The sequence below is a fragment of the Colletotrichum fructicola genome (assembly GCF_000319635.2).
Source record: "Colletotrichum fructicola Nara gc5 chromosome Unknown KSG_Nara_v1_contig04, whole genome shotgun sequence".
NCBI lineage: Eukaryota > Fungi > Ascomycota > Sordariomycetes > Glomerellales > Glomerellaceae > Colletotrichum > Colletotrichum fructicola.
Genome location: NW_027094054.1, coordinates 3,851,201 through 3,867,310, shown reverse-complemented (window position 1 = coordinate 3,867,310; position 16,110 = coordinate 3,851,201). Strand labels below are relative to the sequence as shown.

The following is a 16,110-nucleotide window of genomic DNA, read 5'->3' as shown; positions in this document are numbered from 1 at the left end:
TATTGTTGTAAGCGAATAAAAGTGTTTAGAATCGTTGGCACGCGATCTCAGCAAGGACTGGGATAGTGTTGGTTCTGTGTGTTCTAAGGCTGATACCTCAGCTGATAAGCGCCAGGTATGTACGTCTTTATGAACCTCGCTTTTTCTCTCCATGCCTAGTCGATTCCTATGACGTTTCCTCTGGTCGAACGCATGGTTTTCTCTTTCTTAACCGATTTCCAGAGTTCCTTATTAGTTGATATGGTCGTATGAAACGGTCACAGTCAGCCTTCTCTGCGTTCTGTTTCGTCCTCAACTCAACCACTTTATCAGTCGCTTTCTTCACTTCGCGTCTCTATCGGCCACCTTCGTTAAAGACAAGCTCGTACAAACTCTTTCACCCAACGCATGTTTTCATGCATAGATGAAGTTCCTTGTTTCATAAACGAGAAAGGCCTTGATTCCTTTTTGACGTCATCATTCGCGTTGTCGAGGGGTTTTACACCTTCCCTTTTTGCCTGCCACATCGATATCGACCCGGCGCCATATGGCCGTCTTGCCACAATTGCTTCTGGGCTGGCCACATTTCCATTCATAGGATCCTCTTTACATTCTCCTGCATCCCCCAGCTCTCTATTAACTACATCTCGATACCTCGACCGGTCGTCACAATGTTAGGAACGGGTCGTCCCAACAGGGGCCGGATACACCTGCGAAGCCGCAAGGCGGAACCAGTCGCAGTTGAGAACGGGCAAAAGCTTTCCCGGTCAAACTCTGACGATGATGTTTCTCCGGCAGTTGAGCGTGACATCTTTAACATTGGGACCAGTCCAGGGGTAGCGGTCGACCCTGCTCTGGCTGACCTACATATTCTCGACACGCCAGACGCCGACACCAGAAAACGGAAAGAGTTGCCAAACGGGGCAATGGAAGAATCAGCGATGGGTCATTCCCGGCGAAACCCTAAGCGAAAGGCAACAGAAGCCGCCGCTGCTGCAACGAGCGCCGTCGCAACTCGAGAAGCTAGGCAATCGAACATCTTACTCCAGGACGCATTGGAACCCATCAGCAAAGACGAGCTTCAGGAGTGGGAAGGCTGGTGCGAGGTGGAGTCGGAACCGGTGCGTATCTTGTTTTCTCTGCGTGCAGTGTAAGACCTGACCTTTCAGCATAGGCGTTCTTCAACGCCATTATCCGAGAGATGGGCGTGAAAGATGTGAAGGTCCAAGAGGTCTTTTCCGTTGACGAAGACTACGTCGCGACTATGCCCCAGCCCGTGTATGGGTTCATCTTTCTATATCAATACTTCTCGGAGAATTACGAGGACGACGAAGTGGTTGACGGGCGAGATCTATGGTTCGCCAATCAGGTTTGTGCTCAAGATCTTGCCTTTGCCCAGTGTTTGACTGACCGTTTTCTTAGACGACGGACAATGCGTGTGCCACGGTTGCCCTGACCAACATCCTGATGAATAGCGCCGGGGTCGACCTCGGCACGAAGCTTCAGGAGTTCAAGGACGCCACAAGTCATCTCAGCACACCGCTGCGCGGCCATGCCCTCAGCTCCAACACGTTCATACGCTCTGTACATAACTCTTTCACCCGCAGAATGGACCACCTGAATGCAGATCTTTTTCTCGAAAACGAAGCCACCGAGTCGAAGAAAAAGCAGCGCAGAGGGCCGGCCAAGGCCAGGAAGACAAAGAAGCAGAAGGTCAACTCCGAATCGGGATACCACTTCATCGCCTACGTCCCAGCTAATGGCTCGGTGTGGGAGCTTGACGGCCTCAAAACTCGACCGGTATGTCTTGGACCACTGGAAGACGGCGTCCACTGGACAAACCTGGTTCGTCCCAACATCCAGGCGCGCATGCTTCAGTTCGAAGAAAGCGCACTCTCTTTCAACCTCCTGGCCCTCTGCAAGAATCCACTCGCCACCATATCTGGGAAACTTGCGAGCACAATTCGGTCATTTGAAGTACTTAACAGTCGCACCAAACACTTCGACGAATGGGAGACTTTAGTTGCTGGCAACGACCAACCATTGAGGGCTGACGAAAAAGATCGTCTTGCTGGGTTTGGGATCGAGCGAGAAGATATCGAACGAGCAGCCATGGATCCAATTTCGGAGAGGAAGCTCAGCAACCCTTCTATGGAAGCAATGGAGATTTTCGAGGTCTATAGTGATTTGGTTACGGAGCAGAAGTCTTTGATGGGGGAATATAACGGGGAGATCGCCTTCATGAAGGAAGACGAAGATCGCGTACATGGACGGCAGAAGGATCACACGCTAGCGATCCACCAATGGGTGCAAAAGCTTGCGGACCATGGAGTTCTCGCCGACTGGGCTGCTAATCTGTGATTTTTTGGGGCGCGACTGAGGAGTTGGGAGTTCACGAGGATTGAGGGAAAGTCTGCACTGCGTTGGCGTTTGGTTTGTGGGCAAAGTATACAGATGGATGCGCTGGATAGAGCTATGTCTATCCAGAACACAAGAGCATCCAGTGAGGCACCCCTTCTATAGTCTAAGACATATGGGAGCAATGACGGCTGAAAAGTTTGCATTGCTTCAATTCGGACGATGTGCTAGCCTGAGGACATTGATTCCACTCATCACAGTGGCGTGTAGACCATCTCATCATTCGATGGAATGAACCTGCAGCTTTTCCGATCAAACCGCTTGAAAAAGAGTCCTGTGTCTGTAAACATGGCGCCTGCCGCCTCGTCTGGATCCCGGATAAGCTCGAGACTTGAGGCTTTAACAAGGGAAAAGGTTCCCTGCATGTTCGGAGGTGTTCTTCTTGGGTGTTAGTCTTGGCGCATCACTCTCCACTCCAAAGGTTTAGGAGGAAACTCACAACAGCCTATAGTAGAGAATTGACCCTGAAGGCGGCACCTCTCCGTCGATGACGACTGCCACAAACCCATACCTGCCGTGTCTGACGACATGTCCAATTTGGTATTCCATGTGATTCTGGGGTTCGCGGAGTACGGGCCGCTGCTCATCAGCCCGTCTTATAAGTCGAAGTATATACTCCGGGTTAGGCGCGGCCAGGAAGACATCTCCATGGGGCTGAGGACGATTGAAATAGATCTTTTCAACCAGCCAAGCATCATCAAACCTCAAGGAGTTGAAACGCAGTGCGAAATGCGACGTAACGTCAACAAACGCTCCTGGATCGAGCAGTGTTGTTGCCCATGCAGCGGCGTACACAGATAACTCCATGTTCTGAAGAGGTGTACCGGTCCTTAGCCCGGCGAGTCTCTCAATCGAAACATCTTGGGAAGTCATGACGAGATTTGTATGCCGAATATTGTGAGCCAACCGCCCGATCATTGTCGACACGGCTGCGGGCGCCATTGTGTCGACATCTAGGCTACGCCATCCCACCTGAGATATAAAGTGCCGAAGAGTCTCTTTGCTGAACTCTTCGTCGCCCCCATACGGGTCCAGATACATTCTCTCAAGCGGCTTCTGGGTATTTGTCAATGTAGACCCGTCAAGTCCTGTATCTTTGGTGGCAAACACCATTACGAGCACATGTCCCGGGAGAGCGCAGCAGTGAGCGTTGATGCCTATTCTCTCCCCAATGCAGCAGAAGATGGCGGCCGACACCATAGGTAGTGATTGATGAGCCTCATCGCGCAGCGCATGTCCGATGAGGCAGTTTCGCAAATTGCGGTAATTTGTTTCCGGATTGCTCATACCGGTCAAATTCTTTGATCTTAGCCATCTATTCAATGCCAATGCCTGATCGCGGATGCACATGCCGCCGAAGTCAGGGTGGTCGGTGATGAACTCATCTGCCAGCACATTCAGTGTTTTAGAAACCTATGATCTGTCAGCCAGCAGCCACAAAGGCGCAGGGGTGAGCTTTACATCGTCAACGTCACCAACGTCATCGGGGAGGACAAACATGTCAAACGCAGCCAGGGCACGCTCCAGCCTGCGAGGGACGACTCTTGGGGTCTGGTTGGTTCTCCATGCCTCTTCTGCTTCCGAACTCCGTAAGCTGTCCCATATTTGAATGGCGACGCCGCGGCGAATGCTGGCGAGCATTGCGTTGCTAAAGTACCTGATGCCGATTAAGTCAGCCAACAGCAATCCAACGTCAAACTCGCACGTGTCGCATACCTCCGAGATAAGACATCTTCGGCCAGCTCAGGCGTCTGTGCTTGATTTAAGAGGAAGTCTTTCGCATCGAGACCCAGCAGGCATATCTCTTCAAATTTCTTAACCCGGCCATGCTTAGTTGCCAGAACCCCGTCGAAGAGGCTGGCAACTCTAGCGTTACGTCGCATACGGCAGAGAAAAAGACGCTTCCAGGATACCTTTGAGGCCGGCTCTAGTAATTTGTCGCGAAACTGATGTTCCGGGTGCCAGTACTTGAATGAGTGCAGACAGTAGTATCGCCATAGGATAGGCTCGTTGGCGAGGTGGTGTAAGCGTCTTGATAAAGGGTGAACAGAGAGCAGGGTGTCCTCTGCTGAGACGTAGTGAAGGATCTGGAGAAGTATCTCATCCGGGACCTGGGCGAGAGAGAGCATGGCGGCGGGAGGGGCCAGGGGCCACACACAATGCCTCACCGTCGGAAACCCGAAGATCGGAACGGATGACGGCAGTGAATGCGGCGGAGTCTGCAAGACTTATACCAGCGCCCGTGTATGGCAAGGGAAGGTGCAGGCGTAAGTTGAACGTTCCCGGTTTCGAGGAGGGTGAGTTAAAGGCCAGGTTGTTCGTATTAAAAGTCCTGTGCAACGGTGGCTTGGGAAGCGACATTGGTGAAGAAGTTGACTTTGGAATGCCGCTCCCGGCTGAGTGGTTGCATCACAAATCAAAGTCTCTTTCCCACCTCAAGTGTCTCAAGCTGTGGCGGTCGCATAAGCTGCCCGCCACACACAGGGCACTCCACGTCGCTGCTCTTCCGTTGACGTCGGCCGTCACCATGGAAGGGGAAAAAAAGAAAAGGGTGGATCCAGCTTACTGTCTGGGGCACTAGGTACCTACCTACCACACTCATTGAGCATGCGCTGCGGGGAGGCAAGCATAGGTACTGTGATTGGCTGAGTGTGGGCCGAAAGCAACTCACATTAGGCACAAAGGCTGGAGGGAAAAAACCGTGCCCGGGCGTCCCCAGCAAAGTGAGGTGTGCCCGCGCTATTCCCAAACAGGTATCCAGTAAACAACAACGCGCCAACCCGATGACCGCGAACCCTTGGGTCCAGGGTACACCTCGAATCCCACTTTCAACACCGCGACTGACCGGGCTCTAATTATCACGATCCAGGCATTGCTCTTATCGCGCAGTTACTGCTCTACGTCGCTTCGATTTCCTGCTTGCTTTGTTTTGCATCAGCGCCTGCTCTTCAGACCTCCTACATTCGGCCCCCCAAATTAGTGCCATGTTCACTACCACGAGACCACATTTCTAACTCGCGCATCCATTCACCCCTCTATTAGTCGAACGCGGTCGAGATGGTCCACCCTGGCGTCGACGGCCTCGACACGCCGCGCACAAACGTTGGCGACGCGACATATCTCAGACAGCCAGACTTCGATATTTCGCAAGAAGCCTCCTTCCAGTCACCGGCAAAAGGCAACAACAACTTGCTCCAGCAATTGCGCAATGGCCGTTCTGGCGGCATCAACCTTCGCACCCCGCGGGGTCGCGCTCCCTTCATGGACCGAAAGAACCTGCCTGCAGGGCTGGGAGGGGCAGAGTTCACCCCAATGCTCAAGTCTGCAACAAGAAATAGCGCGCGCCGCGGCTTCGGCAAGGAGAACGGCGCCGTGCCCAACACACCTGCACTCGATCAGCTCGATGGAGACATGACGCCAATTCCCAATATCGACACCTCCATGTACCACTCCCGTTCTTTTGCGGACCGCACACCGCTCCCCGAAGTCGATAGTACAAGCACGACATCTACACCGCTAGTCGTATTACCACGTCGAGATGGCAAAGGCCCGTTGCAGGATGGTAATCAACTCTCGCTACGAGAGCAGGAGAACGTCATCGATAAGATCGAAAAGGAAAACTTTGGCCTTAAGTTGAAGATTCACTTCCTCGAGGAGGCTCTGCGGAAGGCCGGCCCCGGGTTTAGCGAGGCCGCTCTGAAGGAGAACACGGATCTCAAGGTCGACAAAGTGACAATGCAGAGGGAGCTCCACAAGTACAAAAAGCATCTGACTTCGGCGGAAAAGGACCTTGAGAGTTACCGTCAACAAATGATGGAGCTGCAGGAGAAGGCCAAAAAGAAGTATGCGGATCAAAAGCAACTGGCCGAAATTGAGCGCCTGCAACGCGCTTTGGAGGACAGGGAAGCCGACCTTGACGACATGCAACGCCAACTGGATCGGGATCAACAAGACCAAGGCCAAGTGGACAAACTTCAGGACGAGGTTGGCGATCTTGAGGCCGAGATCCGCGAGAAGGACCGCATCATCGGCGATCATGAAGACGAAATTGACGATCTCAGGTCCAAGTTGGAGGACATGGAAGACAAGATGAAGGATACACAACGGCGGATGATTGAGCTTGAGCAGAGTGCGCAATCTAAGGACGATTTGGATGATGCTAGAGATACCATTGACGACCTGGAAACGAACGTGCGCCGATTGGAGGAGCAAGTCGACGAAATGAAGGGCAAGCTGAATCAGGCCATTGCGGACAAGGAGCAGGCCAAGGGCGACCTCGATGAGCTTCAGGAGGAATTGGCGAACAAATCTGTCATGACCAAGGGCCTTTCCCGCCAGAAAGAAGAGAAGCTTCTGCGGTTACAGGCTGAGCTGGAAGAAGCAGACACGAGGTTCGCGGATCTTGAGAAGCAACTATCCGACGTCGTCAAGGAGAATGACAGCCTCAAGGCCGCCGCCAAAGAAAGTCTCCGCGAACGCGAAGCTGCAGACCGAGAAAACCAATCACAACTTGGAAGGATCGAGAAACAGCTTTCTGATATGACCAGAGAGAAAGATGAACTGAAGGCAGCCGCTCAGGAGGGCCGCCAGGAGCGAGCACTTTCCGACCGGGAGCACCAGTCATTACTCAATCAGGTGGAGGACCTTCGGAGCGAATTGCAACAAACGTTGGACGAAAAGAACCTGTTGCAGACTCGGCACGAGGCATTGACAAACGAGTCAAGGTCTTTGCAACGCGACGTGGAACGCCTTCAGCAGTCTGTTGACGAACTGGAAGAGAGCCTCGCTCAGGAGAGAGACCACGCCTTGGAGATTGAACGTGACATTCGCAGTCAGTACAGGGGCGAGATCGACCGTCTCAACGACGAGATCTCCGATCTACAAGCCGAGATTCGCGAGAAAGATAACCTTTACGATAATGATAGTGAAAAATGGGAGACTGACCGTCAAATGCTGGAGTCTGGACGAAAACGGGCGGAAGAAAAGGCGGCCGGGCTAGAGCGAACTATCGAAAAGTTGCGCGAAGCAGAGGGTAACCTGTCGTCAAAGGAATCAAGATTACAGGAAGCTCTTGAGAGCGAAGCCCAGCGCCACAAAGACGAGCAGGCATCTCTAAGCCGACAAATCGATGATCTCCAGCAAAACCTCGAGACACGGCAAGCCATGCTCACGGACCTGCGCAACGAGCTCTCCCAAGTTCAGGACGAACTCCGTCAAACGCAGCTCGACTACCAAGCGCAGACAGAGAGAGTCGAGGCACTGGAGGACGAGGTCGAAGTCTTGCAGACAACTCTCGACGAGGAATCCGAGCACTCTCGGGAGGAACTTGAGGCGGCTAGGAAAGAATGCGATGCGCTGAATCAACAACTGGATGAGCTTCGCCGTTCAGCAGATCTAGCTCGAGGCTCAGCATCGACTGAACAGGAAAACGCTACGAAGTCCAACCAGACAATAGACCGCCTCCGAGCGCAGCTTGACGAAGCAACCTCTCTCGTGTCCAAGTTGAATGGGGAGAAGGAATCCCTCCAAGATCAAATGCAGAAACAGCTTTTGGACTCAACTGCCCAGGCAACCAAGGTTTCTCGCGAGAAGCAGACACTCCAGGATCAACTTGCAAATCTCAACCTCGAGATGCATTCTTTGCGAAGCTCTTTGGCCGAGGCACAAGCAGAACGAGACGAGGTCGAAAGTGAGATGAAACGCATGCACAACAACGGCGAGGAGACATTACGCATCGATCGGGAGCGACTGGACCTGAGGACAGCCAAGATGAAGCTGGACAACGAGGTGCGAAGACTCAAGGATGAGAATAAGATCTTGATAGACCAGATGCAGCTGGCCGAGAAGTCTCTCGAAGAGGAGATCGAGAAGGCTGCCGAAGAGGAGGATCGTCTCAACCAGGAGATTCGTCAACTCCAGGTCAAGCTCCGGGAAGTCTCTTCGTCGGAGGGTCATGAATCCGCTGCTACAAGACGCACCATCCGCGAACTTGAGCGCCGTATCAAGGATTACGAGGATCAGTTGGCGATGACACAGCAACTGCCCGCCAACAACTCGGGTGAAGGTAACAGCGAAATATCCCTCATCCGCCGCGATCTTTCAACGGCGCGGCAGAAGGAGAGGGAATACCTTCAACGTGAGGCAGCGCACAAGGACGTCGTCAGAGGCCTCAAGAAGCAAATCACAGAGCTCGAGAGCAAAGCCCACGATGCTGAAATGTCCCGCCTGATAATGTCACCAGCGTCATCAAGCCCCTCGACTAGGAAGTCCGAGGTCGTGGAACTTCGCTACCAACTGTCTTCGGCACAGCAGTCCATCCACGACCTGAAGACAAAGGCACGCGACGCCGAACGCAGGGCGACACAACTCGAGCGAGACTTCCAGACCCAACTTGAAGAACTCGAAGATCAAAAGCTCTCCCTCGAGCAGGCTCTTGATGATGCGGAGCGGGAGTCTGAAGAAGCCGCTGCCCTTCACGAGAAAGCTTTGGGCAGACTAAAGCAGAAGCTCGAGAGGGCTGATCAGGATCGCCAAATCGTCGGTCATAGCCGCCGTGACGTCGGCAACATGTCATCTTCCGAGCGCAAGGATCTCCAAAATATGCTCCGGAGGACACAGTCAGAGGCTGATGCACTGGAACACGACGTGATCCAGCAGCAGGAGACCATTGACACCCTCATGGCCGCTGAGGCGTCGCTCCGGCGCAAACTAGAGAGGGCGCGCAGCGAACGCGCAGCTTACCGCCTGACTGCTGAGAAGTTGCAGAAGGATATCCGCGACCTCAAGTCTCAGGCTGCCTCAGACGCCAAGGACCAGCGCAACGTCCACTTCATCGATGAGAGAATGAGAGAGACGGACGAGGCACTGGAGACTGTCATCCGGGCAGCTGAGAACGCGGATGCGAAGCACACCAAGGAGCTTCGCGGCATGACCCTACAGATGGAGTGGATGCAGGCACGGTGGAAGCGGGAAGTCAGCTTGCGTGCGGATGCTGCATACGCAAAGAAGTTCTTGCAGCTGGAGCTCGATGTTGCTAATGCATGGTACGTTTCCCTTAATCTGCTAGCCGTTACGCCATTCGTCTCCCATACTGACAGTCAAACTACAGCAACAAAGCTCAGCTGCGCGAACTGGAGCAGATTCGGTGTGACCTGCTTGGGAGCCGCCAACCCCTGCCACCGACATCCTCGGCGCTCGCGAAGAAGGGCACCACCGGCGGCGCCGGTCCCGGGCGACCGACGCTCAAGACGGTTGCGACGATGGCGCGCTTCATTGCCCGGATGCGCATCTCTGCGCGCGAGTGGGCCAAGCACGAGGCCACGCGCCGTAAACTGGCGGATTGCGTCGACGAGATGCGCAAGACCAAGAGGAGGAAGCAGCTCAAGGTGGTGTCAACAGGTCACGTCGAGGCCTGATGGAAACTCTGCCCACGGATGGTCCTGTGAAAGGTGTTGAGGAATGGCGACAAGTGCTCCTCAAAAGGGATTGTCTCAATAGTGCCTCTCTCTTTCGCTCTCTCTATTGGGCCGCGTTGCAGCCGAGCTGAAGATGCAGCGGCATGATCGGGCATCCCTTCACGCATATCCGCATTAGCACGGTGTTTTTCTTTGGTTGTTGTGTTTTTCCCCCTGTAGTATTGCATATTGCTGCAGACCCTTGACGTTGCAGCGGGAGCGAACGAAGGAAAAGGAGTTTGGTTTGCGACCCTCCTTCCCTATTTGACCATGATGGCGGTTTGGAGAAGGGCCGGGCTAGCTTAAAGGGGACAGACAGGATATGTGGCTAGGGGGTTTGATGGGCAACACAACTCTGGACGATTATTGGCTTGCTGTTCACTACTACCCATCACCGTTCTCATTTGTCCCGCTGGGCAATGCTGGCAATGCATCAAAAACGGTTTCCTGTTGGTTAGTCGGGGTCGGTTGGATTGGTAAGGGAATGGAGAAACGGGAGTCTGGATTGGTTGTTTTACTCGTTTGTCTCTTTCTTATTTTCTATCTGTTTCCCAGTGCGGCATGGTGGACGACAGATTGCATCAACCGTAGATACCTAAGACAATTGGTTTTCTGGATTCCAACATACATGCGGTCCCGCGTGCAAGCTTCGCTCCAGACTAAGCAGGTCCAGATTCTCACACTTCTCTTCGCACTATCGAGTCCGGATGGGATGAGGTGGTGGTATGGCAGGAAGCGTTCAGTTTAGTGTAGGTTTGCATGATGGCCAGCAAGCGCTTCATCGCTTCTGAAAACTCGAGCAGCTTTTGTGAAATTCATTTTTACAAGCCACCGAATGAGGGAGGGATACACTGTGTCTTGTACCACCAAGGGCAACAACCAAGCGAGGTTGCCAACAGCAAAAGCATTTCCCGGAATACCCCAAGTTCCACAGTTTTCGCCAGCCCAACCTTTCTCTTTTCGTTATGATCTCCGTGTCCACCTACCACGTCTTTCAAACCTTATTATAGTCTTTCGAGGCCGAAATAGGGAACAATGACATATACAGGGCGGACCGGCCGTTACGTGGGGTATATTACATGACGAACAGAAGATTGGTGTCTTTCGTGCCGCGTTAGCATGGGTGTTTGATACGTGCGTGATATTGCATACTCAGAGGGTGACTGCAAGACAGCTGCGGCTTTTGCGTATAGCGAGTGGCAAGTTCGTCGCGAATGCTATTGAGAAGCTGTACGTAGCTCTGTTGGGGATTCTTCTTGAGAGCTGTGATGAAGGCCCAAGACATGGCGCCAGTGGCTTGAGCAGCAATCGTTGCATCGGCCCTAGGTTACAGATTAGTGTTCGCGTCCTGCAGGTGCACAGGGAAAGGAGACAAGATTGGTTCCCTGCCACACTTGCGGCTTGAGGTACAAGAAACGACCGAACGTGACTCGTCGCCCTAGACACAATGCTGCACCGCAAATACGGTTGCGCCTTGCTCTAGAGCGTGGGTGATATCGCTGGCCTGCTACACTGGTCCCATAAATATGGACAAAAACAGCCACCTGAAGTTACTCGCTTTGTACAATTCGCTTGTTGCCTTCTCGCCCGGAGAAACATGAATTCAAACATAGGAGCCAACCCCAGCAAGATTATGATGACGAGGTGGCCCAGATTACAGAAAGAAAAAGAAAAGCAAGGGTATCATAAGATGAAATAGAGAAGGGGGCCATACGAGGTCTGGTCGTCTTTGCTTCCCGAGAACATGACGACATCTGCTGGAGATGTCTTCGTAGCCATTGCGCGATTGTGGGCGTCTTCTCCGGTGGTGGCCTTCTTGAAGAAGCCCATGATGTTGCTTGCAACGCCACCAAGGTCGCCTTGGCTGTATGATGAAATAACACCAAGAAGTCCTTGGCCGGCTTCCTTGGCCAAGTTGGGCTCCTTGAGGATACCCTGGGTTGAGTAAATGTACGGCAAGTCGAGGGCAGTACCGGAGTGACACGAATCGAAAATAGCTGTGAGCCTCACACCAGCTTGTAGCGGCTGCACCATGATCCTGTGCATCTCATCGTCCGTGATGTGACCGGTCTGGCGGAAGTCCACGGGGTAAATGACCTCATCATACCCGTCGTCCTCATCACCGTCGAGATCTTTGGTTTGACCGCCGTGACCTGTGCGCGTCAGTATTTTAGACAGCATTCGTGCCGTATCCCGGTATACCTGAATAGTGGAAGAAAAGAGAGTCATTCGGCCTCGCGTCCTTCACCAGCCAGTGCATAGCTCTGAGCAGGTTCTGTTTCGTCGGCTGGCTCATAGGGTTCTGCTGATCGTCTGTCAGGAGGACCATGTCCTCTCGCTTGTATCCGAATCGTTCCACAAGATAAGCTGACATGTTCTTCACGTCATTGATGCATCCACGCAGCTGGCCACGTTGACCAAAATAATTGATACCAATCAGAAGTGCCTTTCTCCGACCAGTGCAATTGGAATATTGGAAATTGTAGCCATTAGGAGCACCATGACCGAATCCCTGTGGTTGACTCGGCGGCGGCGGCGGAGCATTGTGATTCCCATGCATGTACGCATTCGAGTTCACTGTCGGCATCCCTGTGGAAAATGAGCACATCGGCTCGTAACGAGACGAAGGCTCTTTCAGAGCTCTGCGTGACTTACCAGGGCGGTTGTTGTAATTGGGCTGAGGCGGGTAGCCGCCATATTGCTGAGGAGGAGGAGGCTGAGCGGCATATCAGTTGACGAAGCAGGAGGCTGAGAAGAGTTTTAAATCGTACTTGGTTATATCCGTATGGTTGAGGAGAAGGCTGTTGGTAGCCGTACGCCGACCCTTGGGGAGGGTATCCATTGTAGCCTTGTTGGGGCGGGCTTTGCGACAAGATGTCAGCGTGGACGCGTGTGCAGGGAGATTTCTTGAGCCATACGGGTAGTAACCGCCCGGAGGCGCATATTGCTGTTGAGGAGGTGGACCACCTTGATATCCTCCGTAGTGACCCGGATACCCAGACATCCTGGAGATATGGTCCTTGGATTAGGTAGGTTTGGATCGGACGGCCCGCCCGGTAGGCGTCTAAAGAACGAAAGCTCGACGAAGTGTTCTGGACGAGGATCTGCACAGAGCAAACCGGACCGGGGAATTAGGGTATCTTATAGAAAGTGCGACGATTTCGATCGAGAGACGGCGAAGGGGGGGGGGAGCGAGGAAGTTGCAGGAGGACAAGGTAGGTTGTGCGGGAGGCAGATGCGCGTGCTTGGGTCTCGGGACTAGTCGAGTGACAACGGGGACAATGTCAGCGGTTGGTGAGCGCGAAAACGGTTCGAGCTATGGCGACGGGAGTATTCTCTGATAGCGCCAGCAAGGGCACTAGCTGACAAGCCTACCTTAAAGCGGGAGATGGGTCATGCAGCAAGGGTGGATTGGATGGTAGGCGGTATTGCTAGCTGGATATGCTTCGGCTGGCGGTTGAGGGAGTCGGCTTGCGAGAGGGACGGATCGGGATGGAGGACGTATTCGGTCGAGGTAGGCGCCTGTTGATGCAAAAACTGGTGGTATTCCAGCAGCTGAGGCGGGGAGGGAGACGAGCTGGGGGATTGTCGAATGGCAACAGAGAAGACGACGCACACAGAGTGTTAGCTTGCACAGTGGTGTGTGGAAGAAAAGACGCGGACGAGGAGGTTAGCGAGGGCGCAGGACAGGATTCGGTTTGGTGGACAGTGATGATGTGTGGAAGAATGTGGAATGTAGAGTGAGGAGTGTGAGGAATGTGCAACCCGACGTGATGGAGGTCGGAAGGAAGTAGAGAGATCCGACGTCGAGAGGTCAAGGCAAGCCGCCGAAGGCACAGGCACGGGCAGAAGAAGCAGACACAGACACAGACACAGACACAGACACAGGCACAAGTACAAGTACAGGCTCAGACTCTGGCGTGCCGGTGAGGTGGTGCTGGTGGTGGAGGAAGAGGAAGGGTCTTTTTTCCAAAGCTGGCGCGGTAGGTATCCATGGATGGGTGGTAGTCGAGCTACCTAGGTAAGGTTGTATAAATTGTTTGGCGGGGGGGGGGGGGGGGGGTGCTGACGCGCGGGAAACAAAGTGTACGACGACCGAAGATAGGCCAGGCCAGGGCAGCAAGGTGGGGGACTCAAGGCAACACTGAGCAGATGGCTGCCCACGGATCTTCACCTCATGCACGAATACCTTATGGCATGTGTAGACCGTACCTCAAGGTAAGGTACCTTATGTAAGGTAGATGGCAAGCAAGGTGGGATGAAAACTGGCACCGGTAGGTACACAATGACGAACCGCTAACAAGTCTACGTAATGCTGGGGCAATTGTCGCAGGCGCCGAGGAAGCGGACGGCATGTGCCTACCGACGAAGCTGTCAAGGCAGTCACGATTGGATTTGGACGGAAGGAACGGCTCAAAGCCCAAGAGCATCTGCTAGCGGAGGTGGGTCCGAGTACCTAAGCACCTACTATGTAAGGTAGGTACCTGCTTGGTGTTTCCCCGATGCCTAACGTAGGTCGCAGTCAACTTTTCTCCAAAAGAGAAGGAAAAGGTTGTACATACTGCACAGTACAGGTCACGATCTGTGAGGTAGAGACCGGCAGTCAGTGGTAAGGCACACACAAGTCGACTGTCCGTATGGATACGCTTTGGCCGTACCAAGACCTTTTCCCATCCCGGCGAGAGCCGAGAGAAAGGCGGGTTCCACAGGCGCTAGCCCTCTTTAGGCCGATCCGCAAACCAAAATCAAAGCTGCCACGCTGCCACCTGCTGCACCGCGCTGCGTTGTTGGTCGTGCAACCGTTGCGACAAACCCACGACCTCTGCTCCAGTGAGTGCCGCATCCCGTCTTCTGCTGGGCCTCCACGCCTGCGTCTGCGGTATGATATATGTATGATATGGTACAGCATGACATGGCATGGCATGGCGCGGCGTGGCGGAAGGTTCCACCGAGCCCGAATGGAATTCATCGCCGTATCCCAGCCCACCGGGGCGCCGCCTTTCCCTCCCGTGTCCTGAGACCCTTGAAGTTGTTCCATCGCCTGCTACAACAAACCGTCCAGTCTCACTTGTTATCTGCTCAGGCGCGCTTGTGTCTCGAACCCAGTTTCCTGAGGTAAGGTACCTTAAGGTAGCCTGAGCCCAAGTCTTGGCCCCGGCTCCCCACCTGGGGCTGCTGAACCCTTTCCCCGGTCCAGCTGAGAATTCAAAGCAGATGCGGAAGTGTCTGCGCCCATCAATCGTGGCTGATGAACAACCACAACCACTTCGAGTAAAGACGGGGCCGCCTCATGAGAAATCAGCCGCTGTCAACCCGCGCTTCTTCCATCATCTCTGCCCTTGACGGCCTGAACATTCGGCCTGCTGAGGGCACCTTCAAGCTGGACGCCTACTACCCAGGTGTCAGTCGACGGCCGCATTGCTTCCCGCCATGACAAACATGCCTTGGTCACCAGCCTTGCTGGCCCACCAAACTAGACGTCAAATCCTTGTCAGCAATCCACAGAAAACATCGCGTCGCCAAATTCTTCGCGGAGAGTCCGTAGTCTAGAAACCAGCGTTGCATGCGTACGGATACATCACTTGGTCTTATTGCTGTCTCGATCAAACCATTAGGCCCCCCTCCAAACTGTCAAGGCAATCAATCTATCGAAATGCCACAGGCCACCCACGTTCATGTCGTTAGGACCGTTTATTTTTATTTTTATTTTCTTCCCGTCGGCCCTACAGCCTCTGCGCTAGGCGCTGCAAGAGATCCGATGCTGTGGTCGATAGGCTTGAGGTACGCAGTCTATTTTCCCCGATCCCGAAGCGGTATGGCCACGGGATTGCCGATCATTGTGGCGTACCTGACTGCTTGGGGGCGGGAGGCATCTGGCTAATGGCAGCAATTGCCAATCCCTTACCACCAACCCCTGGCCCAGCCCAGGGGACTCCTCTGCTTCGTCGTTGGGGTTGTTGGGGTCCAAGATGCTGCGGTACGCCATTCCACCGGCGCTCAAGTTTCAAATTATCCCGTCCGAGACAACGCATACAGATCTCAGGTGGACCGCCCATGCATGTTTCTACGCTGGCGTTGGCCGCGACGACGGTGTTCAGCATCTGCAAACGCAATGAGGAGCAAGCCGCTCGCGAAGAATGAATGTTGCTTGATTGCACGCGAGACGTTAAGGGTTAGTTAGTTCTCGGCTTGAAGGCCTCTGGCAAGGCAACGCGGAGACAGGACACGCGATTTTGTCTCCGAACAGCTGGAGCAGCTC

General features: G+C 53.8%; 4 protein-coding genes across 4 annotated transcripts; 2 read left to right on the top strand and 2 right to left on the bottom strand.

Annotated features, from left to right (window-relative positions):
• Nucleotides 1-650: 650 nt before the first annotated feature.
• Nucleotides 651-2,340, top strand: uch2-1 (Ubiquitin carboxyl-terminal hydrolase isozyme L5; the record flags this gene model as incomplete). Its single annotated transcript, XM_032020893.1, has 3 exons — nt 651-1,100; nt 1,154-1,348; nt 1,402-2,340. 3 exons carry the CDS (start codon nt 651-653, stop codon nt 2,338-2,340), a joined length of 1,584 nt encoding a protein of 527 aa, XP_031882044.1.
• A 251-nt stretch (nt 2,341-2,591) lies between these two features.
• On the bottom strand, nt 2,592-4,526 carry CGGC5_v007857 (uncharacterized protein; the record flags this gene model as incomplete). The annotated part of the gene is made up of 4 exons (XM_032020892.1): nt 2,592-2,775; nt 2,837-3,810; nt 3,859-4,054; nt 4,114-4,526. 4 exons carry the CDS (start codon nt 4,524-4,526, stop codon nt 2,592-2,594), a joined length of 1,767 nt encoding a protein of 588 aa, XP_031882046.1.
• A 928-nt stretch (nt 4,527-5,454) lies between these two features.
• pcp1 (Spindle pole body protein pcp1) lies at nt 5,455-9,812 on the top strand (the record flags this gene model as incomplete). The annotated part of the gene is made up of 2 exons (XM_032020891.1): nt 5,455-9,440; nt 9,506-9,812. 2 exons carry the CDS (start codon nt 5,455-5,457, stop codon nt 9,810-9,812), a joined length of 4,293 nt encoding a protein of 1,430 aa, XP_031882045.1.
• A 1,114-nt stretch (nt 9,813-10,926) lies between these two features.
• On the bottom strand, nt 10,927-12,855 carry casA-1 (Metacaspase-1; the record flags this gene model as incomplete). The annotated part of the gene is made up of 7 exons (XM_032020890.1): nt 10,927-10,952; nt 11,004-11,173; nt 11,566-12,004; nt 12,054-12,440; nt 12,507-12,567; nt 12,623-12,713; nt 12,770-12,855. The coding sequence occupies 7 exons, from the start codon at nt 12,853-12,855 to the stop codon at nt 10,927-10,929; spliced, it is 1,260 nt and encodes a 419-aa protein (XP_031882041.1).
• Between the last annotated feature and the right edge of the window lie 3,255 nt (nt 12,856-16,110).